This window comes from Micromesistius poutassou (genome assembly GCF_964030765.1).
Source record: "Micromesistius poutassou genome assembly, chromosome: 18".
NCBI lineage: Eukaryota > Metazoa > Chordata > Actinopteri > Gadiformes > Gadidae > Micromesistius > Micromesistius poutassou.
Genome location: NC_140288.1, coordinates 613932 through 639493, shown reverse-complemented (window position 1 = coordinate 639493; position 25562 = coordinate 613932). Strand labels below are relative to the sequence as shown.

Genomic DNA, 25562 nt, shown 5'->3' with positions numbered 1-25562 from the left:
TGTCTCTCCAGGTAGAGGGGGGGCTGATGTGTGACTGTCTCTCCAGGTAGAGGGGGGGGCTGATGTGTGACTGTCTCTCCAGGTAGAGGGGGGGCTGATGTGTGACTGTCTCTCCAGGTAGAGGGGGGGGCTGATGTGTGACTGTCTCTCCAGGTAGAGGGGGGGCTGATGTGTGACTGTCTCTCCAGGTAGAGGGGGGGGCTGATGTGTGACTGTCTCTCCAGGTAGAGGGGGGGGCTGATGTGTGACTGTCTCTCCAGGTAGAGGGGGGGCTGATGTGTGACTGTCTCTCCAGGTAGAGGGGGGGCTGATGTGTGACTGTCTCTCCAGGTAGAGGGGGGGGCTGATGTGTGACTGTCTCTCCAGGTGGAGGGGGGGCTGATGTGTGACTGTCTCTCCAGGTGGAGGGGGGGCTGATGTGTGACTGTCTCTCCAGGTGGAGGGGGGGCTGATGTGTGACTGTCTCTCCAGGTGGAGGACAGTCTGGAGCTGTCCTTCCAGGCTCCGGGCGGCGGCGTGAAGCTGGACGTGTTCTTCTTCTACCAGGAGGAGAGCGGGGGCGGGGCCGAGGGAGGGGGCGTGGTCTGGAACGGAGGCACGCAGGCCAAGAGCGGCAGGAAGTTCAAGTAAGTCACACCCGTCACCTGTCGGTCTCACCTCACTGTGTGGCGGACCTACCTGTCTGTCTGACCTACCTGTCTCTCCGTCTCCAGGTACGTGTTTCCTAGTTTTAAACTCTGCTGGGCGGAGCTGGCTGGCGTGCGCGTGCGCGTTCCGTGCACGACGCTGGACTACGTGCGCGCCAACTACGGGCAGGAGGCGTGGTCTTCCCCGGAGACGGCCTGGGACTGGAAGACCTCGCCCGCCAACGTGATGGAGAACGGAGTCTGGCCCCGCCAGGACTGGGGCCAGGTCATCCAGTCCTACTGACCCTAACCCTAACCCAGTCCTACTGACCCTAACCCAGTCCTACTGACCCCAACCCTAACCCAGTCCTACTGACCCTAACCCAGTCCTACTGACCCTAACCCTAACCCTAACCCAGTCCTACTGACCCTAACCCTAACCCAGTCCTACTGACCCCAACCCTAACCCAGTCCTACTGACCCCAACCCTAACCCAGTCCTACTGACCCTAACCCTAACCCAGTCCTACTGACCCCAACCCTAACCCAGTCCTACTGACCCTAACCCTACTGACCCTAACCCTACTGACCCTAACCCTACTGACCCTAACCCTACTGACCCTAACCCTAACCCAGTCCTACTGACCCTAACCCTAACCCAGTCCTACTGACCCGAGGACTAACCCTAAGTTAGTCACTGAGTCAGACATACTGACTCAGTGACTCAGACATACTGACTCATACTGACTCAGACATACTGACTCACTGACTCAAACATACTGACTCAGTGACTCAGACATACTGACTCAGACATACTGACTCACACTGACTCACACTAACCAACTATGTCAGACATGCTGACATGTTCCAACAAAGCCGACAGGACCTGGATAAAACATTTCTGTACAGTATCAACTGTCAGCTGGACAATAACACATAAAGATATTTTCCTCCATCAATGCTAACGGTGTGGGCACAGCTGTTGTCCCAGAACAGTTTGTTACTACTTTGTTAAAACATTGCAGTAAAGTATCGTTGGAAAATACTTTTCATGTATTTATTTTTTTGTTTTCGTTTTTATGCATCAGTCAATGTCAGCTGTTCTGACATCTTGTTTCATTTTATTCATGCCATTAGCAACAGTCATTTGTTTTGCCATCATCACTTCAAGCAGAAATGTTCTCACCAAACCGACTGTTTTATTTTTCATTGAACAATAAAGTTCAGACAAAACATTGTTCAAACAGAAAGGGTTTGATTGTTCAAAGAGTGTTTGTAGATTCTAGTTTTATGAATATTCAGATTAAGGTTCATGTATTCATAGCCTCCAGGAGCTCCAGCCCAGAGAGCTGATCTCTGAGCTGGAGAAGAATCAGACTGGATCAGACTCCCACGTTCTGTAAACCACACAGCACCTCCTCCTTCACCCAGCACCTCCTCCTCCTCCTCCTCCTACACCCAACACCATCTCTTCCTCCTCCTTCACCCAGCACCTCCTCCTCCTCCTTCACCCAACACCTCCTCCTCCACTACCTCTGCCTCCACCCACCTCCTCCTACACCAACCCCACCTCCTCCTCCTCCTGGCTCCCTCTCAACCCAACACCAAACTCCTCCTCCACTTTGAAGTGAACAGATCTCGATATTAATGACCGATTATTCATTAACGTGTATGCGAAACCGAAGGAGCGTTTTGATTGGCCGTAGCGAGGGGGGAATGAGCGCTCTGATTGGCCAGGGGGAGGGGAGAAGGAGCGAGTGAAAGTTGGGAGTGGGGAGAAAGAAGGAAGGGTGAAAAGAGAGCGAGATAGCGGAACAAAGGCCACGGTAAGACCGACAAACCCCCGATACGTTTTATTCCGCATGTTGTCGCATTGTTGTGTTCCCTCTTTTACGTTCGATCTGTTGTTAGCATTAGCAGGGCCACCCAAACTAGCATAGCTCGCAGCTACGGCTAATCATGGACGAGTGTGTGTGTGTGTGTGTGCGCGTGCATGTGTGTGTGTAACGTGTGTGACAATGTGTTGTGTTGTGTTGTGTGTGCGTGTTACCAAAGGATAGCCTATGCCTTCCTAGCCGAGTTGCACTTGGCCTGTACCAAGTAGCACCACCAGCTAGGCTAACAAGTTAGTTCCACCAGCTAGCCACCAGGCTAGTCATCAGGCTAGCCACCAGGCTAGCTCCACCAGCAAGACCGCCGGGTTGTAGCAGCAGCTAGGCTAACAGGTTGGCGACACCAGCTAGGCTAACAGGGTAGCGACAGCAGCTAGGCTAACAGGTTAGCGACAGCAGCTAGCCACCAGGTCAGCTCTGAGTTGTTGTAATGATCACAGGGTCCTGATCCAGCCCGTGTTCCTCCTCACTGTGACCATGACAGGTCTGTGAGTCCTGAACTATGAACCAACCCTGGAGACAGAAGGCTCCAGCGGCGGCTAGCTTTAGACTCTTTCCGTCCAGAGGCAGTAGTAGTAGTAATGTTAATGTGTGTATTACTAATAAACAGCGACAGCCAGGTGTTTGGAAGTGTCTTCTGCAGGGGAGCATGTTATGGCTTGGTGTGGAGTGTGTGGTGGTGTGTGTAATAAGGTAACTCATGGTGTGTGTGTGTGTGTGTGTGTGTGTGTGTGTGTGTGTGTGTGTGTGTGTGTGTGTGTGTGTGTGTGTGTGTGTGTGTGTGTGTGTGTGTGTGTGTGTGTGTGCATCCCGTTATACCCACACATTCACATTCCCATAATAGTAACACAAAGTAATGATGTTGAGCTTGTGGAAATGCAGTTTCCAAGCCCAAAAAATATTGCCTATGATCTGAAATGATTGTTATGACAACAAATGATATGTGCAGGTTTAAGATGACGGGTTAAGATTGAATCTTTTATGGCCACAGCTATAGGACTGAATGTTTTTTTTTTTTTTTTTTCCTGTCCGTAGGTATTAAACTTGTGACGCATAGTTTCAAACGGATGCAACCTCTGTCACAAGACCTGTACTATCCTTATTAAATTGTCTATTGATGATCTATTACATCATTCATCCCTATAGTCTGCAATAGATTTGACTCTTACTTCAATAGATGGATCAATTGTTTGGCAGAAAGTTAATAGAGTTAGAGTTTCTTGCTTTCGTACTAAATGGTTGACTTTAATTCCTAATTTCATGAATTCATGCATTTTGGGCTGGGAGTTATAGGAAGGTGTGATGGATATGACCCATGGCAACTTGGTGATACTTTCTTTTGTGTCTGAGCGTAGCAATGTTGTAAAGGAACTGCGTCACACAAAGTGGCTTTTTACAATTACTATAAATACAAAGTGTCAGGGTAGCATACCCCTAGGGGTTAACCAGTTTACCAAAGGAATACACCCCAATATGTTACGTTGTTTTGACAGTTTTCACATCTGCTGACGTACAAAGTATTTGTGCATACAGAAAATACTTCATGTCATCTCATGAAGAAGAACCAGTTTCTAGTAGCAAAAAACTGGTTTAAGGCCCAGTTCCATTTCTGTCCCTTAACAAGAACACGTGCTTTGAGTGCCCTTAGCTGCAAGTCAGCTCCCGAGCTGGCTGGCGTTCAAGGGATGATTTTAAGGGGAAAAACAGCACTCCCCCTCGCTCTCTTAAGTATTGGGACACCCTACCCCTTTGCGGGAACGCACAAAATCTAGGGTGAGGGCTCACATCTAGGGGAAGGGGGAGAATTGGGACAGGTTCTTAGTGAACAGCAATGTGAGCCATTCCTGGGAAGTGTTCCTCCACTCTGGATGCAGAGCCTCTCTTCTCCACGCCAGTCGACGGTATCCATGTGTCAGCAGCGTCACCGGGCGGCCATTGACGTTCTTCATCACTCAGTGTTTCTGTGTGTGTACGGATAAAGAAGGAGTGTCTCCCTGAGAAGTTACCATAAGGCTACCCAGAGAGGCTACTCTTGTGTCTGTTCCGTACTTGCAGTATAGGAATATGTCATGTTTCTGTTCTCTAACTAGAAGAAGGCTACCACGCTTTTGGAGTAGTTTTGTATCCAAAATGAACCTGTTGGGATTCAACTACACACATGTTATCCAAACTACATTCACCACCACACATGGTCTGTCAATAGGATGTGACCTCCACCACGTCCTACAACACCGTACAGTGACCATAGTGACTGTGACAAAGATACCTGACTGTGATTGGTTAAACTGAGTTATTCGGAGACTGGAGACGTCAAAAGTCGACGGTTGTGCGATTGAATAAATGTAGCGTCCTGCAAAATCAGATGTCACGTATGTGATTAGTCTCATTCAACTCCAAGGTTTCATATTTTATTGACGTGAGAATAAATTGCAAAGACCGATCACATGCAATCTGTCCCGGTGATTTTCAATCGAGGTGAATCGCGTGCACATTAATATGGACATATTGTATTGATTATGATGTCACATCGCCCAACCCTATTGGCACCCTGCTGACGGACGGCCGGGCCCTGCCGACCCCCATCGACCACAAGCCCCCGCCCCCCGCAGCGAGGGGAGGGGAGGGGGGGGGCCGTCCGGAGGGCCCCTGCCTGGGGGGGCTACGCTACGCTACGTATACTCGCAAGTAAACTCAAAGAGTTTATTAAAAGGCACTTCTATGTCACACAAAGAACGCGACCTGTGTACCGTAGATACAGGGGCGTTAAGAGGACCGTGTTGGATTCACGGCCCCTGAAGGTCAACACAGCTTTTCCTGCTGAATATTGAGGGTCTGTGGTGAAGGACCCTAGACCATCCAGGAAAAAAACGAATGGTTTAAGCCAAATGTATCAATGTAGTTCACAAAACTAGATTTCCATTCATTTTGTGGTTTCAAAAATGTACGGTCGATTTCAACCTAACATCTTTGTAAAAGGGGTCTCTAACCATTTGTCATCTACTTTAAGATGTTCTATACATGTAATGACAGTATATTTTACCCGTTGAGTGTTGTTAATAACAGGAAGGGTTGTCTTACAGGCTTCCTGTTTGGGTTGGTGAACATCGATTGAGCTGCTGCGCTCTCGATTACAGTTTGTTCATAAAGTATTGCATCCAAAGCCAGCGTGGTTCAACAACGTGATGTTTTTCCATAAGGGTTATTTCATTGTTTATGCTGCAGTTGATATATTTTTCTTTTTGATATTTTGTTGAGATAAATAATTAGGATATGCCACAGCCTACCCATCGCATTTTATAAAAAGTTCACTCATTTCTAATTGGCATTATTTTTATGTTTATTTAAAATATTTATATTTTAACCGTTTATTTTAATCTCAACAGTATATTTTTTTATAAAGCAGAATAGACGAGCTTTGTGCGCTCTCTTCAGTCAGGGTTTGGTCTCGGTGTGGTAGAGCCTGCTGGTCCCACTCCGTCCCCCGTGATGCCAGCGTGACGGCTGGGGGACGGCTCATCAGGTGGACCCCAGCGCCAACAACATGTCCAACCACAGCAGTGCTGAGCGCCGCGGCTCTGGAGCCCTGGGCCGGCCGTGTGGTCAGCCTGCTGCTAGCTGCTCAAGGATCTAGAAGCTCCACATTCTAGTGGTTATGGGCGTTCCGCTCCCAGACCAGAGGTTCTGGGTTACATTCCCGAGGTCCACAGTCTAACCAGGCGTCCTGCAGCCAGACGACCGTAGCCTCTACCTTCTCCACGTTGACCTGTTTCTGGATTCACCGTTGCTTTGTCTAAAGGCCTCTGATAAAAAAATGACCAAATGCCACCATTTACTTTGTAAATGTTTTTTTTCAATCGAATGGATTTTTTTTTTTTTTACTTGAACCCTTATATATTTTTTTATTTTCTCTAAACAAACAAAAAAGACCAAAATGTATGGTCCCTCGTTGGTAGCATCTTAACTCTTTCTACTGTATAAAGGGGGACCATGTCCTTTGTGATGTAAAATATCACTGCATCAGTGATGCCACCAGGATACTTTCTTGTCATAAGGGGTGGCTGTTGAAAAAGCCGTTGCAAAGGTGACCTGCTCTCTGCAGTCAAAGGTGACCTGCTCTCTGCAGTCAAAGGTGACCTGCTCTCTGCAGTCAAAGGTGACCTGCTCTCTGCAGTCAAAGGTGACCTGCTCTCTGCAGTCAAAGGTGACCTGCTCTCTGCAGTCAAAGGTGACCTGCTCTCTGCAGTCAAAGGTGACCTGCTCTCTGCAGTCAAAGGTGACCTGCTCTCTGCAGTCAAAGGTGACCTGCTCTCTGCAGTCAAAGGTGACCTGCTCTCTGCAGTCAAAGGTGACCTGCTCTCTGCAGTCAAAGGTGACCTGCTCTCTGCAGTCAAAGGTGACCTGCTCTCTGCAGGCTCTTTGTGGCCCGAGCTGCATCTGCTGAACACACCTGCTCTGTGGCCTCTCATCAGCTACTGAAGTAAGGCCTTAATAAAGTCAGTTCTTCGCTATATTAAGCAAACACTTGTTCACATCCAGAACCAGTGTTATAACAACTAGGACTAAACGCTTGTTAACATTCAGAACCATCGTTATGTCCGCTAAGACAGTAAAACTACACTTGGGAGAGAGAGAGAGGGAATTTGCACTTGAATTAAATTAAAACGATTAATCAATTATCAAACTTTGATTCAAATCATTTGAAATCGATTAATCGTTGAAGCCCTTCTCATCATATGACCCAGCAGTCAATTATAAGCTACGATAATAGCTCATCTTGTGACCCAAACACACTCAGTAATATACTACGTTCGAGAAAGAAGCTGTCAGTCAAACCTATACTGACTCTACCAGAGAGAGAGGCTGTCAGTTAAACCTATACTGACTCGACCAGAGAGAGAGAGGCTGTCAGTTAAACCTATACTGACTCTACCAGAGAGAGAGGCTGTCAGTTAAACCTATACTGACTCTACCAGAAAGAGAGAGCGGCTGTCAGTTAAACCTATACTGACTCTACCAGAGAGAGAGGCTGTCAGTTAAACCTATACTGACTCTACCAGAAAGAGAGAGCGGCTGTCAGTTAAACCTATACTGACTCTACCAGAGAGAGAGAGGCTGTTAGTCAAACCTATACTGACTCTACCAGAGAGAGAGAGGCTGTTAGTCAAACCTATACTGACTCTACCAGAGAGAGAGAGGCTGTTAGTCAAACCTATACTGACTCTACCAGAGAGAGAGAGAGGCTGTTAGTCAAACCTATACTGACTCTACCAGAGAGAGAGAGAGCAATCAGCCCCCTGTGATGCATTGTGGGGGATGGGAGAGGATGGGAGAGGGAGGGGGGAGCAGCAGAGATGAGGAGCAGATGATTGGCTGTTGCTCACCCACCTGACTGTGGCCTACGGAGAGACGGGGAGAGAGAGAGATGGAGAACAAGAGAGATGCATAGAGAGAGAGAGAGAGAGCTACTTGGAGAGAGAGAGAGAGTGCTAGATAGAGAGACGGAGGGAGAGAGGTGATAATGGCGGCCACTTCAACGATGGGGTGAGTCTGACACTCTTCTGGCTTGTCTTTTTTTTTAAATATATATATTTCTATATTCCTTTTCTTTCCATCCATCTCGTCGTTGACTTCCTACCTCCATCAGATGATGAGGGAGGGAGGGAGAGACGATAACAGGATGGCTGATGTGCAGACAAAAGGGTTGTGTGTGTGAGGGAGAGAGAGAGACAGGGCCGGGGGAGGGGAGATGGGGACGGGGGAGAGGAGGAGGAGGAGGAGGAGGATAAGGGCGTAGGCTTTGGTCTGTTATTATGTCTCCATTTTGTTTCAATTTTTTGAAATGGTGGCTTGAATTTAGAAAATAAATCAGAAGGGAAGATGGATGGAGAGAGAGAGATGGGGAGGGAGGCAGAGACCCTGGAATGGTGTCCTTCAGAAACGGAGGGAGGGATGGAGGGATTATCAGTATTGTTACAGAGGCTGGCTGGTTGGCTGGATGGAGATGATGAGAGGATGGATGGATGACTAGATAGGTCGATGGATGCATGCTGATGGTTGATGTCCGGCTCAGAACCGTCATTTGATTGCATTCATCAACTGTTTAACAAAACCAGTCATTTAGCCTTTAAACCAGCTGAATTAGTGTACGGATGAACTAGTTAGTCAGTTAGCCTGTTAAAACCTTTTAACCAGTCTGTCAGTTAGCCTGTCTAAACTAGCTGATAAACCAATCGGTTAGTTGGCTTGCTCACTAGTCAGTCAGTCAGCCTGTTAAACAGCTAACTGATAACCAGTTAATCAGTTAGCCTGTTAAAACCGTTTAACCAGTCAGTCAGTCATGTTAGCCTGTCAAACAGGCTTAACCAGGTAATTGATAGGTAATTGATAAACTAATCAGTTAGTTATCCTGCTAAACTAGCTAACGAATAAACCAGCCAACTAACCTGCAGTTAGAGGCTACCTAGCGTCACGCTGAATATTCAGTACTGCTGAAATGATCTCTACCTCAGCTCTCTGTCCCTCCATGGCTGTCCACTTCTGTTCCTCCTCTCTCTCTCTCCATATCTCTCTGTCTCTCTGTCTCTCTCTCCATATCTCTCTCTGTCTCTCTCTCTCTCTCTCTCTATAACCCTCAGTCTGTCACTCTACCCCTCGCTCTCCGTCTCTTTCTGTCTCTCTACCTCACTCTCTCTATCGCCCCTTTCACAAATGCCGTCTTTTCCCTGTAATGTTCTCCAAGATTTCCTGCACGGGGTCATTTGCCTGCTCAAGACCTGGTAACATTTCTGCATGGCTGCCTGTATGGCTGCCTGTACGACTGCCTGTACGGCTGCCTGTACGGCTGCCTGTACGGCTGCCTGTACGGCTGCCTGTACGGCTGCCTGTACGGCTGCCTGTACGACTGTGTTTTGAACGAGCAACATCTGTGAATGTCTTCCGTAGGACGTGCTTTGACTCCAGTGAGCGTACCTATCACAAGACTCCGCCGACCCGCTTGAGTCCCGCTGATCCTAAATGAACCGATGCTTTTGGCTGATCTGATAACGTTATCAATGCGGCTACTTTTGTCCGCAAAGAAGCTCCCCTTTTTCACTCATTTCTGGACGGGTTCCAAAATGAGCACGTACTTATTTTACTTTGCTTTGGATAAAAGCGTCTGCTGGTTGTAATGAGCAGGCTCCTCTCAGGACACAAGTTGTACAGCAGCTGCCGTCCACAAGGCTTGCATTAGTGCGTTCTGCTGGACGGCGCCGCGGGCGTCTATTCCACGTTGGGATAGAACGGAATAAGACGGAAACCTTCAAGACTGGGCGCGGGTGGCTAGTGTGAACCCCCAGCGGCCCTGAACCGTCGAGCTTGTGTCATTTGGGGCGGCATGTGTCTCAGGAGGTAGAGCGGGTTGGCTGGTAACCGGGAGGTTGCGTGTCGAGGTGACCATGAGCGAGACGCCTCACCCTCACCGCTCCCTCACCGCCGCCCCTCGCCGCGCTTTGTTGTCGCCGCCTTCGGTGTTTCAGTGTTTGCATGAACGGGTGAATGTGAGGCAGTATTGTGAAGCTGTGAGCGGCCACTGGTTAGAAAGGCGCAGTATAAATGCAGTCTATTTACCATCATTTACCGGGAACTAAGAAAGGGGCTTATGTCTCTCTCTCTCTCTCTCTCTCTCTCCAGGTGTGCCCTGCCAGCCCGCCGCTGCCGCCAGACGTCTCCATGTCTTCATCCTCTTCCTCCTCTTCGTCGTCCCGGGCAACCGGCAGCAGCCATAGTGCCGGCGGTAGCGGTGTTCCCACGGCAACAGTCCCAGGCGCCTCCTACGACCAGCTGCTGTGGCAGGTGGAGCTGCTGAAGATGGAGAACTCCACCCTGAGGCAGGAGCTACAGCACAACTCCTCCCACCTCTGCAAGCTGGAGAGCGAGGCCTCCAACATGAAGGTGAGACAGACAGACACACAGGTAGACGCACACACACGAAGGTGAGACAGACAGACAGACAGACAGACAGACAGCTAGACGCACACCGACAGGTAGACACAGGTCGTTATAACTAAGATTATATACTCCAGTTACCGCTTATTCTTCTTATCTGGCCGTTCATCCACTACAATAGTGCATTCCTTCAAATGCTCGTGAATAGCGCTGGTTCTGCGATGCAAATGAATTGAAACTTTGAACAACGTACTGACCACCTTTGTGTTTCCAATGCGAGCTCCAACACCAGCAGCGCCATACAGCCGCGCTAAGACTTCAGCACTGCTCAAAACCTTTACCACCATTAAATAAAACACAGAACCAGACCTAAAAGCAACACATTACCACTCATTTTAATAATCACAGAACCAGACCTAAAATCAACACATTACCACTCATTTTAATAATCACAGAACCAGACCTAAAAGCAACACATTACCACTCATTTTAATAATCACAGAACCAGACCTAAAATCAACACATTACCACTCATTTTATTAAACACAGAACCAGACCTAAAAGCAACACATTACCACTCATTTTAATAATCACAGAACCAGACCTAAAATCAACACATTACCACTCATTTTAATAATCACAGAACCAGACCTAAAATCAACACATTACCACTCATTTTAATAATCACAGAACCAGACCTAAAATCAACACATTACCACTCATTTTATTAAACACAGAACCAGACCTAAAATCAACACATTACCACTCATTTTAATAATCACAGAACCAGACCTAAAATCAACACATTACCACTCATTTTAATAATCACAGACCCAGACCTACAGTCATCACAGAGCCATTACAGAGCCTATGTGAGCATGTGTCCCCAGCATTATTAAATAAAACAGATTATTACTAAGGCTTCTATTACAAGTAACTAATGATATCAGATATATGCAGGCTAACCGGTTACCGGTTCGTTTAAAGCACTCTGTGATGACCAGTCTTGACAGCTCCGTCAGTCCTTCTGGTTCTCAGGGTGGTGTATTCCAGTGGCTGTGGGGGTCTCTACTCCAGACTAAATGGAAAGCAAAAGGCCCAAAACTTGTTCAACTTGCTTGCTCAAAGCGTGGAAGTTATCACTGAAAACCTTGATTCAAGTTAACCGCACTCTAAAAGGCTATGGTGTTGTACTGAACTACAACCCAGAGGTTCATGTCCTGATGTTCAGATACAAAACCAATGAATGATACTTCTATTATTCAAATGTTTGAAGTAAGCCCTTTATTTTTACATGTATATATTTATTAATTTATTTATATAAAACATAGGAGGGGAAAATTCAGTCAGTACATTCTTGAAACTCTTGACTAGAGGAAATGGGACCATTGGACAAAAACAGGAAGTGGCCGTCCCTCTCTTCCTGTAGTGACGACTACAGGAACAGTTGAGCGTTGTTGTTGTGTGAGTTGAGCGGTGTGTGTGGAGAATGGTGTCAGACATGTGGCTCTATCGGCGATGTTTCTTCATCGTGGTGAGTAACCTCGGTTTGTTGGCTTTAGGGAGATATAAGATAATAATTATTATTATACTCATACATCACACTGTGTGTGTGTGTGTGTGTGTGTGTGTGTGTGTGTGTGTGTGTGTGTGTGTGTGTGTGTGTGTGTGTGTGTGTGTGTGTGTGTGTGTGTGTGTGTGTGTGTGTGTGTGTGTGTGTGTGTGTGCGCGTTATTCGCCCTGCCAAGGATACTTTGAATCAAAACGAGTGTAAAATTTGTCAATTTTTAAGTATATATAGATAAAGAAATATCATAAATTCGTATATAGTGATGTTTGTCTGTTGAGTGGATCCATTGTCCTCCGGTCCTTCCAGTGCGCGTTCTACCAGTTGAAGCTGTGTGGCTCAGACACACAGCCAAAGTGCTTTTCTCAGCCAAATCTTAAATCACACGTTCCTCATTAAGGGTTAGTACCTTCAATAAGGTCACCGGACACGCAGCCCAACGCCACGGTGCGTGGTCGTTCATTACAACGCTCATACACAACGGCGGTAATAAAGACCTATCACGACCTTGCAGTGGGTCTGAACCCCCTCATTCATTCCACAAATTTGTACATTATCTTTATTGACACTCACACAGTATACAGACAAACATAAAATAAATTACACATAGCCACACGCGTGTGCTCAATCAATAATGTATAGACGGAGCCAAATAAATGATCAAATGAACAAACAAGTCCTGAAATAGCTTCGTAGTGCTGCCTGATGGATGCTGCTTGTAGAGGAGGCCTAGTGCCGTGAGTATCTTGGGCTCTCTGCCGGTGACCTCGTCGTGTTCCACCATCACAGCCGTGCTGAAGATGCTGCAGTGACCCGTTTGTCTTCAGCGGGGCTGAAGGTTCTAGTGCGGCTGTAAGGCGACGCTGGTGCAGCCTCCACCGCCGTGACAACAAGAAACTCTAGAAGCACTATTCCGGAGGACGGATCTCCCGAAAATAGAAACGGATCAATCAGTTTTCAAACAATTGCCAGCCTGTTATTATTAGTAGGTGGGGCTTATTGGTGTATTTGGACCGTGCGAGGTGGGCGGGACTGTGCGAGGTGGGCGGGACTGTGCGAGGTGGGCGGGACTGTGCGAGGTGGGCGGGACCGCATTGCACCAGCGGGTGGGACGGCTGGGCCATGATGTTCAGTCACTGGGGGGGAAGACCCCCGGACTGGGACCACAGGGGGCCTGGTTGTGTCCCATCAGTCAGCTGAGTCCTGATCTCCTGTGTGTGTGTGTGTGTGTGTGTGTGTGTGTGTGTGTGTGTGTGTGTGTGTGTGTGTGTGTGTGTGTGTGTGTGTGTGTGTGTGTGTGTGTGTGTGTGTGTGTGTGTGTGTGTGTGTGTGTGTGTGTGTGTGTGTGTGTGTGTTAGGAGGTCCTCAAACAGCTCCAGGGCACCATAGAAGAAGAGACCAGTGACCTCCCCGCCCAGCTGGACTTTATGGAACGAATGAAAGGTGAGCCCAGCTCACACACACACACACACACACACGTCATGTTACTGTATGAGGGTAACACGCTCACATACATGTGTTCATCACCTCTAGTCATGTGTTTGTGTGTTCACCTCTAGTCATGTGTTCATGTATCCACCACTAGTCATGTGTTCATGTGTTCACCTCTAGTCATGTGTTTATGTATCCTTCACCTCTAGTCATGTGTTCATGTGTTCACCTCTAGTCATGTGTTCATGTATCCACCACCTCTAGTCATGTGTTCATGTGTTCACCTCTAGTCATGTGTTCATGTATCCACCTCTAGTCATGTGTTCATGTATCCACCACCTCTAGTCATGTGTTCATGTGTTCACCTCTAGTCATGTGTTCATGTATCCACCTCTAGTCATGTGTTCACCTCTAGTCATGTGTTCATGTATCCATCACCTCTAGTCATGTGTTCATGTGTTCACCTCTAGTCATGTGTTCATGTATCCACCTCTAGTCATGTGTTCATGTATCCACCACCTCTAGTCATGTGTTTATGTATCCTTCACCTCTAGTCATGTGTTCACCTCTAGTCATGTGTTCATGTATCCACCACCTCTAGTCATGTGTTCACCTCTAGTCATGTGTTCATGTATCCTTCACCTCTAGTCATGTGTTCATGTATCCACCACTAGTCATGTGTTCACCTCTAGTCATGTGTTCATGTATCCACCACTAGTCATGTGTTCACCTCTAGTCATGTGTTCATGTGTTCACCTCTAGTCATGTATCCACCTCTAGTCATGTGTTCATGTGTTCACCTCTAGTCATGTGTTCACCTCTAATCATGTGTTCATAACCCTGTGGTTCCTTCCCTAGAGATGAGTATCGACCCCGCTAGCCTAGCGCCCGTGAAGCTACGTGCTAACAAAGCTGCAGCGTCCCCCGCCGCCGCCGCCGCCCAGCCCCCCCTCGGCCAGGGGCCCCACGGCTCCTCCTACCCCAAGAGAGGGGCCCCCCCGCCCCCGGCCCCCGCCGCGCTCTCCCCGCCCGGCGACGCCAACCAGACCCCCGCCGGCTACCTGGAGCAGCTGCAGCATGAGAGGTACAGTGTGTGTGTGTGTGTGTGTGTGTGTGTGTGTGTGTGTGTGTGTGTGTGTGTGTGTGTGTGTGTGTGTGTGTGTGTGTGTGTGTGTGTGTGTGTGTGTGTGTGTGTGTGTGTGTGTGTGTGTGTGTGTGTTTCCTCGATGGAGATTTGATTGGGTTCAGTAGACTGAAGAGCAGGGTGTGCAGTGGGCTCTAGCTCTGATCGGATGCCGTCCTTCTGATGGAAGTAAAGATAAAATGAATACTAGTGCTAAAGCTGGAGGACCCCTAACCAATGTTACACCAGTACTGACACCATCATGCACTACAGCCAGCCTGGTGCATTGACCCTGGTGATAAAGCCTAACCAAGAGTAGAAAGGACTTCTTCACAAACTGACATAATGGAGGACAGCATGTTTTATTGATGTATTGACCTCTAAACGTAACGTTTGACTTGACAGGTGATTTGTTGGTTTGTTGAGTTGTAACAATAACCCAACATCATCACATGAACCACTCTGCATCTCGTCCCCCAGGTCCCTCCTATTGGCCGAACTAGACAAGGAAGAGAAGGAGAAGGAGTGGTACTACGGCCAGCTCCAGAACCTGACCAAGCGCATCGACAGCCTGCCTCTCTCCGACAACGTAAGTATGATTAACTCATCAACAGTCTGTCTCTCTCTCTCCGAAAACGTAAATATGATTAACTCAACAGTCTGTCTCTGACAGCGTGAATATGATTAACTCATCAACAGTCTCTCTGACTACATTCATTTTATTTTACGTCGGAGAGTCTGTCAATCTTAAGCAGTCTGATCTAGCCTCTTACCTACCCATTTATTTCTAACCTGCATGTCTGCCAATCTTTACCTGTCTGTCTCTAACCTCCCTCCCTGTCTGTCTCTAACCTCCCTGTCTGTCTGTCTCTACCCTCCCTGTCTGTCTGTCTCTACCCTCCCTGTCTGTCTGTCTCTACCCTCCCTGTCTGTCTCTACCCTCCCTGTCTGTCTCTCTCCTCCCTGTCTGTCTCTCTCCTCCCTGTCTGTCTCTACCCTCCCTGTCTGTCTCTACCCTCCCTGTCTGTCTCTCTCCTCCCTGTCTGTCTCTAACCTGTCTGTCTCTCTCCTCCCTGTCTGTCTCTCTCCTGTAGTTCTCTCTGCAGACAGACATGACGAGGCGTCAGCTGGAGTTTGAGGCCCGACAGCTGAGAGGAGCCATGGAGGAGCAGCTGGGCTCCTGCCAGGACATGGAGCGACGAGCTCTGGTACACTACTATATACATTAGATACACTATTATATACACTACTATACATTACACTATACATACATTAGATACACTATTATATACACTAATATATACATTAGATACACTATTATATACATTAGATACACTATTATATACACTACTATACATTACACTATACATACATTAGATACACTATTATATACACTAATATATACATTAGATACACTATTATATACATTAGATACACTATTATATACATTAGATACACTATTATATACACTACTATACATTACACTATACATACATTACATTAGATACACTACTATATACATTAGATACACTATTATATACATTATATACATTGTGTGTGTGTGTGTGTGTGTGTGTGTGTGTGTGTGTGTGTGTGTGTGTGTGTGTGTGTGTGTGTGTGTGTGTGTGTGTGTGTGTGTGTGTGTGTGTGTGTGTGTGTGCAGGCTCGTCTGTCTCGTATCCAGAGCATTGAGAAGGACCTGCTGAGAGGCGGTCAGCGACTGCTGCACACTGACGACAAGGTACAGCTGCTGTTATATATATATATATATATATATATATATATATATATATATACCCCGACCGGCCCTACATCACCACACTACCGCCCTACATCACCACACTACCGCCCTACATCACCACACTACGTCAAGGGTGGAGTCCATCACATGAATTCATACATACACACATACCTCTGATTATAGATATACACTTTATCAATATTTATAATCACTGTAGATCTATAAACATCCCCGCTCCGAGGCATGGTGTGCATTATCCATCTAAATATACTTCTCTAGTTGCTCATCCTGTGCGTCTAGCTGTCGCCGCAAAATGTATAGAACTGAAACACTGATATTATCTATATCTATACATATATATCTATATTTATACATCTCCTTGCTGTAAAGGTGGTGCTTTTATTGATGCTGGACTGATTCATTAACTCTCTCTGTCTCCTGTCCAGGTGGAGGGCGTCCAGGTGTGTGCCGACAGCAGCAACGCTGCCAATAATACACAGGTACACACACACACCCTCACTCACTCACACACACCCTCACTTACTCACTCAGTCACTCACTCCCTCACTCTCTCATCCACTGTGTGTGTGTCTCAGGTGTGTGAGCAGGACTCTGCCAGTGAAGCGTCCTCCACTGGAGGGTACTCCATCCCTCGCCGCCTCACCAGCCACCTGGGGACCAAGGTCAGCTCATCCCCTCTATGGCTCAGATAGCATCTGTATCGTATAGCTCACCCCCTAGCGCTAGCTCCTCTATGGCTCAGATAGCATCTGTATCGTATAGCTCACCCCCTAGCGCTCTCTATAGCTCAGATAGCATCTGTATCGTATAGCTCACCCCCTAGCGCTAGCTCCTCAGATAGCATCTGTATCGTATAGCTCACCCCCTAGCGCTAGCTCCTCAGATAGCATCTGTATCGTATAGCTCACCCCCTAGCGCTAGCTTCTCTATAGCTCAGATAGCATCTGTATCGTATAGCTTATCCCCTAGCGCTAGCTCCTCAGATAGCATCTGTATCGTATAGCTTATCCGCTAGGGTTAGCTTCTCTAATAGCTATGTATCTAATAGCTTATCCCCTAGCGCTAGCTTCTCTAACAGCTCTGATAGCATCTGTGGCTTATCCTCTTTAGCCTTTCGACTAATTCCGACGGGATCGATAGCGCAGATAGCATCTGTAGCTTCTCTCCAGGTGTGTTAGCCTGCTAGCCAGCTGTTGTCTGATAGCTGTTCACTGCTCGCTGCAGTCTGATGGTCCCTGAGTTTGAACTGCCAGCTGTTATAGCTCGATAGCTTTGCGACGCTAACTCCTAGCGGTTGTCTGATGGCCTCTCGGCGCTAACGGCGAGCTGTCTGACAGGTGGAGATGGTGTACAGCCTGCTGTCCATGCTAGGAACGCACGACAAGGACGACATGTCCCGCACGCTGCTGGCCATGTCCAGCTCCCAGGACTCGTGCATCGCCATGCGCCAGTCGGGCTGCCTGCCGCTGCTCATCCAGCTGCTGCACGGCAGCGACAAGGACTCCCTGCTGCTAGGTGAGGGGGCGGCCGTCAGCCGCGTGCACCGCCAGGCTTCTGGCAGTCCAGGTGCAGAGCGAACACAGTCTCAGAGAGAGAGAGGCTGTGAAAACATTCACAGCAACGTCTCCGCCCTGTTGGGTCCAGTAGGGTGGAGACGTGGCTGTGACTGTGGGATACGGAGGATCAGAGGAAGAGACGCGGCAAATGGATCAACGTTGAGATCCGAGAATCAATAGCGCTGTACGACCAGCACACGACCGCGCTGACCGTCGTCGTCATTACAAACGAGAACAGGCGGCCTTAAAGAAGGGCCCGGCGGGGGCCTGCATGCACCTTTGCATAAAAAGGTTCCATTAACAGCTGAAGCGCAGGTGACAGCGCACTGTGGCACAGATTGTGTCTGTACAGTAGGGCTGGGCGATTAATCTAATTTTTATCGCGATTTTCGATTTCAGAGTGAAACGATCACCAAACTAATATAATCAAGTTTAAACTATTTAAATTTTTTATTTATTTTTTTATTTTTTATTTTTTTAATAGAAATTGCAGAACAGCTGGATTCATATCTGGACTTTATTTTCTATTTGACCATTTTTTGTATATTTTTAAGGGGAAATTTCAAAGTTCTCATTTACAAAGTGTTTTTTTTTTTTGGAGAGAAATTATGAATAAATGCGTCATGTTTTCAAACTCAAAAATAATCGTTTGAATAATCGAGATTTCAATATTGACCAAAATAATCGTGATTATGATTTTTGTTCCATAATGGAGCGGCCCTACTGTCCAGCCCTCCCATGAGTTATAGTAGCTCCCTCCATCAGCTCCTGGTCGTTGTTTATCTAATGAGATGCTTCTCTAACAACGCTCCGTCGTCCAAATGGCCGTTGGCTGTGACTCCGGTCCGTTGTCACCGTCTGACGGTCCGTCTCTGTGACCTCAGGGAACTCCCGGGGCAGTAAGGAGGCCCGGGCGCGGGCCAGCGCCGCGCTGCACAACATCGTCCACAGCCGGCCCGACGACAAGCGCGCCCGCCGGGAGGCCCGCGTGCTGCACCTCCTGGAGCAGGTCAGGGTCTACTGCGAGGCCTGCTGGGCCTGGCAGGAGGAGCACCAGGCGGGCACGCAGCCCGACAAGAACCCCGGTGAGTACAGAGCATGGAGCTCAGCCCTGGACCAGCTCACATAGCATCTGGAGCTCAGCTCAGTGGTTAGCACCTGGACCAGCTCACATAGCATCTGGAGCTCAGCTCAGTGGTTAGCACCTGGACCAGCTCACATAGCATCTGGAGCCTTAGCTCAGTGGTTAGCACCTGGACCAGCTCACATAGCATCTGGAGCTTAGCTCAGCGGTTAGCACCTGGACCAGCTCACATAGCATCTGGAGCCTTAGCTCAGCGGTTAGCACCTGGACCAGCTCACATAGCATCTGGAGCCTCTCTCCAGTTGCGCTGCAGGCCAGCTGTTGTCTGACAGCGTCTCACTGCCGTCTGTCCGGCAGCTTCCTGAGTCTGAGCTGCTAGCTGCTGTCCGGTAGCTCGGTGCTCCGCTCAGCATATTAAGGAATCGTTAACAGAAACAATAATCCTCATCATCATATCATAATATATATATAACATGTATATAACATATATATATATATAACATATATATATATAACATGTATTTAATGTATAATTGTAAAATGTGGATGTAGTCGATGTCACTTCTTGTGGCGGTAGGATCCGTCTTAAAGTAGCTATGTAAACAGGATGTGACTCCCGTTGTCATGGTAACGTACTGACGGTGTGTCTCCTGCGTTGGCTCCAGTGCCGTCGCCGGGGGAGCACCAGATCTGCCCGGCGGTCTGCGTCCTCATGAAGCTCTCCTTCGACGAGGAGCACCGGCACGCCATGAACGAACTGGGTGAGACGGACTTCCTGTCTGACTTCCTGTCTGCGTTTGTCTTATCCTCTGTCTGTGTGTGTGACTTCCTGTCGGTCTAACCTCTCGTGTGTCGGGGCTTAGTCACCGCCTGAGCGCCGTTGACTGACAGTCAGATAAACATCCAGATCTAGTTGATCTCTGCAGCCGTCACTGGAAAGGGTTCTGTTTCAACTCTGTCGCTTCCCCCCCCCCTTCTCTCCCCCTTCTCTCCCCCTCTCTCCCCCCCTCTCCCCCTCTCTCTCCCCCCCACTCCTCTCCCCCCCCTCCTCTCCCCCCCCTTCTCTCCCCCTCTCTCCCCCCCTCTCCCCCTCTCCCCCCCTCTCCCCCTCTCTCTCCCCCTCTCTCCCCCCCCTTCTCTCCCCCTCTCTCCCCCCCTCCCCCCCTCTCCCCCTCTCTCTCCCTCTCTCCCCCCCCCTCCCCCCCTCTCCCCCTCTCTCTCCCCCTCTCTCTCCCCCTCTCTCTCCCCCTCCCCTCTCACCCCGACCGAGTCTGAAGACCGTTATCGCTGTTTCCTCCCAGTGGACAGGGGCCTAGAGGACAGGGGCCTAGAGGAGAGGGGCCTAGAGGAGAGGGGCCTAGAGGAGAGGGGCCTAGAGGAGAGGGGCCTAGAGGGGCCTAGAGGAGAGGGGCCTAGAGGAGAGGGGCCTAGAGGAGAGGGGCCTAGAGGGGCCTAGAGGAGAGGGGCCTAGAGGACAGGGGCCTAGAGGAGAGGGGCCTAGAGGACAGGGGCCTAGAGGAGAGGGGCCTAGAGGAGAGGGGCCTAGAGGAGAGGGGCCTAGAGGAGAGGGGCCTAGAGGAGAGGGGCCTAGAGGAGAGGGGCCTAGAGGAGAGGGGCCTAGAGGAGAGGGGCCTAGAGGAGAGGGGCCTAGAGGAGAGGGGCCTAGAGGAGAGGGGCCTAGAGGAGAGGGGCCTAGAGGGGCCTAGAGGAGAGGGGCCTAGAGGACAGGGGCCTAGAGGACCTAGAGGAGAGGGGCCTAGAGGAGAGGGGCCTAGAGGAGAGGGGCCTAGAGGACAGGGGCCTAGAGGAGAGGGGCCTAGAGGAGAGGGGCCTAGAGGAGAGGGGCCTAGAGGAGAGGGGCCTAGAGGAGAGGGGCCTAGAGGAGAGGGGCCTAGAGGAGAGGGGCCTAGAGGACAGGGGCCTAGAGGGCCTAGAGGAGAGGGGCCTAGAGGAGAGGGGCCTAGAGGACAGGGGCCTAGAGGAGAGGGGCCTAGAGGGCCTAGAGGAGAGGGGCCTAGAGGACAGGGGCCTAGAGGAGAGGGGCCTAGAGGAGAGGGGCCTAGAGGAGAGGGGCCTAGAGGAGAGGGGCCTAGAGGAGAGGGGCCTAGAGGAGAGGGGCCTAGAGGAGAGGGGCCTAGAGGAGAGGGGCCTAGAGGGGCCTAGAGGAGAGGGGCCTAGAGGAGAGGGGCCTAGAGGAGAGGGACGTCACTGGTTTGGGCCCCTCTGCCGGTGAAAGTGACCTCTGGTTGTGGGTGACGGGTCCCATAAGAGAGAGAAGAAGAGTCAGAGTATGAACCCCAGCAGGGAGTCTCCAGGCGGGGGTAGAGCCTCAGACTGAGCCTAGCGTCCTGTCTGTCTCTAACGCCCTGTCTGTCTCTAACGTCCTGTCTGTCTCTAGCGTCCTGTCTGTCTCTAACGTCCTGTCTGTCTGTCTCTAACGTCCTGTCTGTCTGTCTCTAACGTCCTGTCTGTCTCTAACGTCCTGTCTGTCTCTGACGTCCTGTCTGTCTCTGACGTCCTGTCTGTCTCTAACGTCCTGCCTGTCTGTCTCTAACGTCCTGTCTGTCTCTAACGCCCTGTCTGTCTGTCTCTAGCGTCCTGTCTGTCTCTAACGTCCTGTCTGTCTCTAACGTCCTGTCTGTCTCTAACGTCCTGTCTGTCTCTAACGTCCTGTCTGTCTCTAGCGTCCTGTCTGTCTCTACCGTCCTGTCTGTCTCTGACGTCCTGTCTGTCTCTAGCGTCCTGTCTGTCTCTAACGTCCTGTCTGTCTCTAACGTCCTGTCTGTCTCTGACGTCCTGTCTGTCTCTAACGTCCTGTCTGTCTCTAACGCCCTGTCTGTCTGTCTCTGACGTCCTGTCTGTCTCTAACGTCCTGTCTGTCTCTAACGTCCTGTCTGTCTCTGACGTCCTGTCTGTCTCTAACGTCCTGTCTGTCTCTAACGCCCTGTCTGTCTCTAACGCCCTGTCTGTCTCTGACGTCCTGTCTGTCTCTAACGTCCTGTCTGTCTCTAGCGTCCTGTCTGTCTCTAACGTCCTGTCTGTCTCTAACGTCCTGTCTGTCTCTAACGTCCTGTCTGTCTCTAAAGTCCTGTCTGTCTCTGACGTCCTGTCTGTCTCTAACGTCCTGTCTGTCTCTAACGTCCTGTCTGTCTGTCTCTAACGTCCTGTCTGTCTCTAACGTCCTGTCTGTCTCTAGCGTCCTGTCTGTCTCTAGCGTCCTGTCTGTCTCTAACGTCCTGTCTGTCTCTAGCGTCCTGTCTGTCTGACTCTAACGTCCTGTCTGTCTCTAACGTCCTGTCTGTCTCTAACGTCCTGTCTGTCTCTAACGCCCTGTCTGTCTCTAACGTCCTGTCTGTCTGTCTCTAACGTCCTGTCTGTCTGTCTCTAACGTCCTGTCTGTCACTAACGTCCTGTCTGTCTCTAACGCCCTGTCTGTCTCTAACGTCCTGTCTGTCTGTCTCTAACGTCCTGTCTGTCTGTCTCTAACGTCCTGTCTGTCTCTAGCGTCCTGTCTGTCTCTAGCGTCCTGTCTGTCTCTAACGTCCTGTCTGTCTCTAACGTCCTGTCTGTCTGTCTCTAACGTCCTGTCTGTCTGTCTCTAACGTCCTGTCTGTCTGTCTCTAACGTCCTGTCTGTCTCTAACGTCCTGTCTGTCTCTCTCTAGCGTCCTGTCTGTCTCTAACGTCCTGTCTCTCTCTAACGCCCTGTCTGTCTGTCTCTAGCGTCCTGTCTGTCTGTCTCTAACGTCCTGTCTGTCTGTCTCTAACGTCCTGTCTGTCTGTCTCTAACGTCCTGTCTGTCTCTAACGTCCTGTCTGTCTCTCTCTAGCGTCCTGTCTGTCTCTAACGTCCTGTCTCTCTCTAACGCCCTGTCTGTCTGTCTCTAGCGTCCTGTCTGTCTCTGACGTCCTGTCTGTCTCTCCAGGCGGGCTGCAGCAGACTGAGCCTAACGTCCTGTCTGTCTCTAACGTCCTGTCTCTCTCTAACGCCCTGTCTGTCTGTCTCTAGCGTCCTGTCTGTCTCTGACGTCCTGTCTGTCTCTCCAGGCGGGCTGCAGCAGACTGAGCCTAACGTCCTGTCTGTCTCTGACGTCCTGTCTGTCTCTAACGTCCTGTCTGTCTCTAACGTCCTGTCTGTCTCTGACGTCCTGTCTGTCTCTAACGTCCTGTCTGTCTCTAACGTCCTGTCTGTCTCTAGCGTCCTGTCTGTCTCTGACGTCCTGTCTGTCTCTAGCGTCCTGTCTGTCTCTAGCGTCCTGTCTGTCTCTGACGTCCTGCCTGTCTGTCTCTGACGTCCTGTCTGTCTCTAACGTCCTGTCTGTCTCTAGCGTCCTGTCTGTCTCTGACGTCCTGTCTGTCTCTAACGTCCTGTCTGTCTCTAACGTCCTGTCTGTCTCTGACGTCCTGTCTGTCTCTAGCGTCCTGTCTGTCTCTAGCGTCCTGTCTCTCTCTAACGCCCTGTCTGTCTGTCTCTGACGTCCTGTCTGTCTCTAACGCCCTGTCTGTCTCTAGCGTCCTGTCTGTCTCTAACGTCCTGTCTGTCTCTAACGCCCTGTCTGTCTCTAGCGTCCTGTCTGTCTCTAGCGTCCTGTCTGTCTCTAACGCCCTGTCCGTCTCTAACGCCCTGTCTGTCTCTAACGCCCTGTCTGTCTCTCCAGGCGGGCTCCAGGCCATAGCGGAGCTGCTCCAGGCGGACTGCGAGCTGTACGGGCTGACGGCCGACCACCAGAGCATCACGCTGAGACGCTACGCCGGCATGGCGCTCACCAACCTCACCTTCGGGGACGTCGGCAACAAGGTAGAGCCGCGTGGGGCCGTGTCTTTGAGTCTTTGTGTGTTTGTGTGTTTGAGTCTTTGAGTGTTTGAGTCTTTGAGTCTTTGAGTGTTTGAGTCTTTGAGTCTTTGTGTGTTTGAGTCTTTGAGTCTTTGTGTGTTTGAGTCTTTGAGTGTTTGAGTCTTTGAGTCTTTGTGTGTTTGAGTCTTTGAGTGTTTGTGTGTTTGAGTCTTTGAGTGTTTGAGTCTTTGAGTCTTTGTGTGTTTGAGTCTTTGAGTGTTTGAGTCTTTGAGTCTTTGTGTGTTTGAGTCTTTGAGTGTTTGTGTGTTTGAGTCTTTGAGTGTTTGAGTCTTTGAGTCTTTGTGTGTTTGAGTCTTTGAGTGTTTGAGTCTTTGTGTCTTTGTGTCTTTGTGTCTTTGAGTCTTTGTGTGTTTGTGTCTTTGTGTGTTTGAGTCTTTGTGTGTTTGTGTCTTTGTGTGTTTGTGTCTTTGTGTGTTTGTGTCTTTGTGTGTTTGAGTCTTTGTGTGTTTGAGTCTTTGTGTGTTTGAGTCTTTGTGTGTTTGAGTCTTTGTCTTTGTGTCTTTGTGTGTTTGTGTCTTTGTGTGTTTGTGTCTTTGTGTGTTTGAGTCTTTGTGTGTTTGAGTCTTTGAGTCTTTGTGTGTTTGAGTCTTTGAGTCTTTGTGTCTTTGTGTTTGAGTCTTTGTGTCTTTGTGTGTTTGTGTGTGATTTAGTCTAATGATTGTGTGTTCTTTACCCACAAGGCCACGCTGTGCTCCATGAAGGGCTGCATGAGGGCCATGGTGGCCCAGCTGAAGTCTGACAGCGAGGACCTGCAGCAGGTGTGGGCAGCAGCTCAGGGATTAGTGTGTCTGTTCGGCCTGATGCTGAGCCAAGCTTCAAGGAACTCTTTGACATTGTTATGAAACGTAAAATGTACCGGCCATGTAACGTCACACGGGCTACGTTGTACGTCACCAAAGTACTTTTTATAACGATATCAAAGTGTTTTAGGCTGTATTCTTACGTTAACGCTTATCCTTCTTCCGACGTGTAGCTTAACTTGATGCTTGGACAGACTTAATGTAAGCCTTGAGTGATGCTTAGCCTAGCTTGATGCGTAGCCTAGCTTGATGCTTAGCCTAGCTTGATGCTTAGCCTAGCTTGATGCTTAGCCTAGCTTGATGTGTAGCTTAGCTTGATGTGTAGCGATTAGCCTGGAGTGACTTAACTGACCTTGTTGTGTTCCTCTTTAAACCCGGTCTGTAAATGAGTGAATGCCGTATGATATAGATACAGTAGGTATAGATATGGGCGGTATGGGGGGGCGGTATGGGGGGGCGGTATGGGGGGGTGGGGGCAGTATGCAGGGGTGGGGGCGGTATGGGGGGGTGGGGGCGGTATGCAGGGGTGGGGGCGGTATGGGGGGGCGGTATGGGGGGGTGGGGGCAGTATGGTGGGGTGGGGGCAGTATGGGGGGGTGGGGGCGGTATGGGGGGGTGGGGGCGGTATGGGGGGGCGGTATGCGGGTACGTTCACATGCTCATGAGGCGCGTTGGCTCCTGTGCAGGTGGTGGCCAGCGTGCTGCGTAACCTGTCATGGCGCGCCGACGCCAGCAGCAAGAAGACGCTGAGGGAGGTCGGCAGCGTGGCGGCGCTCATGTCCTGTGGACTGCATGTACAGAAGGTACTGAATACTACTGTATACTACTGCTATACTATACTACTGTACTACCATGTACCACATACTGTAGTCTATATACACTACTGACTACTACTGTATACTACTACTAGTACTACCATCTACCACATACTGTAGTCTATATA

At 49.5% G+C, this 25562-nt stretch overlaps 2 protein-coding genes across 2 annotated transcripts in view; both read left to right on the top strand.

Annotated features, from left to right (window-relative positions):
- fktn (fukutin) overlaps positions 1-1022 on the top strand; it is an 8366-nt gene extending 7344 nt beyond the window's left edge. Inside the window, exons 9-10 of the mRNA XM_084482870.1 lie at positions 472-626; positions 714-1022. Of these exons, the coding sequence (XP_084338996.1) occupies positions 472-626; positions 714-930 (372 nt within the window). The 3' untranslated portion in view covers positions 931-1022. The remainder of the gene's footprint in view (positions 1-471; positions 627-713) is intronic.
- A 1338-nt stretch (positions 1023-2360) lies between these two features.
- The window catches only part of LOC311363160 (adenomatous polyposis coli protein-like), a 31982-nt gene continuing 8780 nt past the window's right edge, over positions 2361-25562 (top strand). The window contains 15 exon segments of the mRNA XM_084483113.1: positions 2361-2451; positions 10189-10449; positions 13369-13453; positions 14300-14525; positions 15045-15153; positions 15659-15772; positions 16228-16305; positions 16752-16805; positions 16902-16988; positions 17664-17841; positions 18767-18967; positions 19632-19727; positions 23623-23762; positions 24500-24577; positions 25306-25422. Coding sequence (XP_084339239.1) covers positions 10228-10449; positions 13369-13453; positions 14300-14525; positions 15045-15153; positions 15659-15772; positions 16228-16305; positions 16752-16805; positions 16902-16988; positions 17664-17841; positions 18767-18967; positions 19632-19727; positions 23623-23762; positions 24500-24577; positions 25306-25422 — 1785 coding nt within the window. The 5' untranslated portion in view covers positions 2361-2451; positions 10189-10227.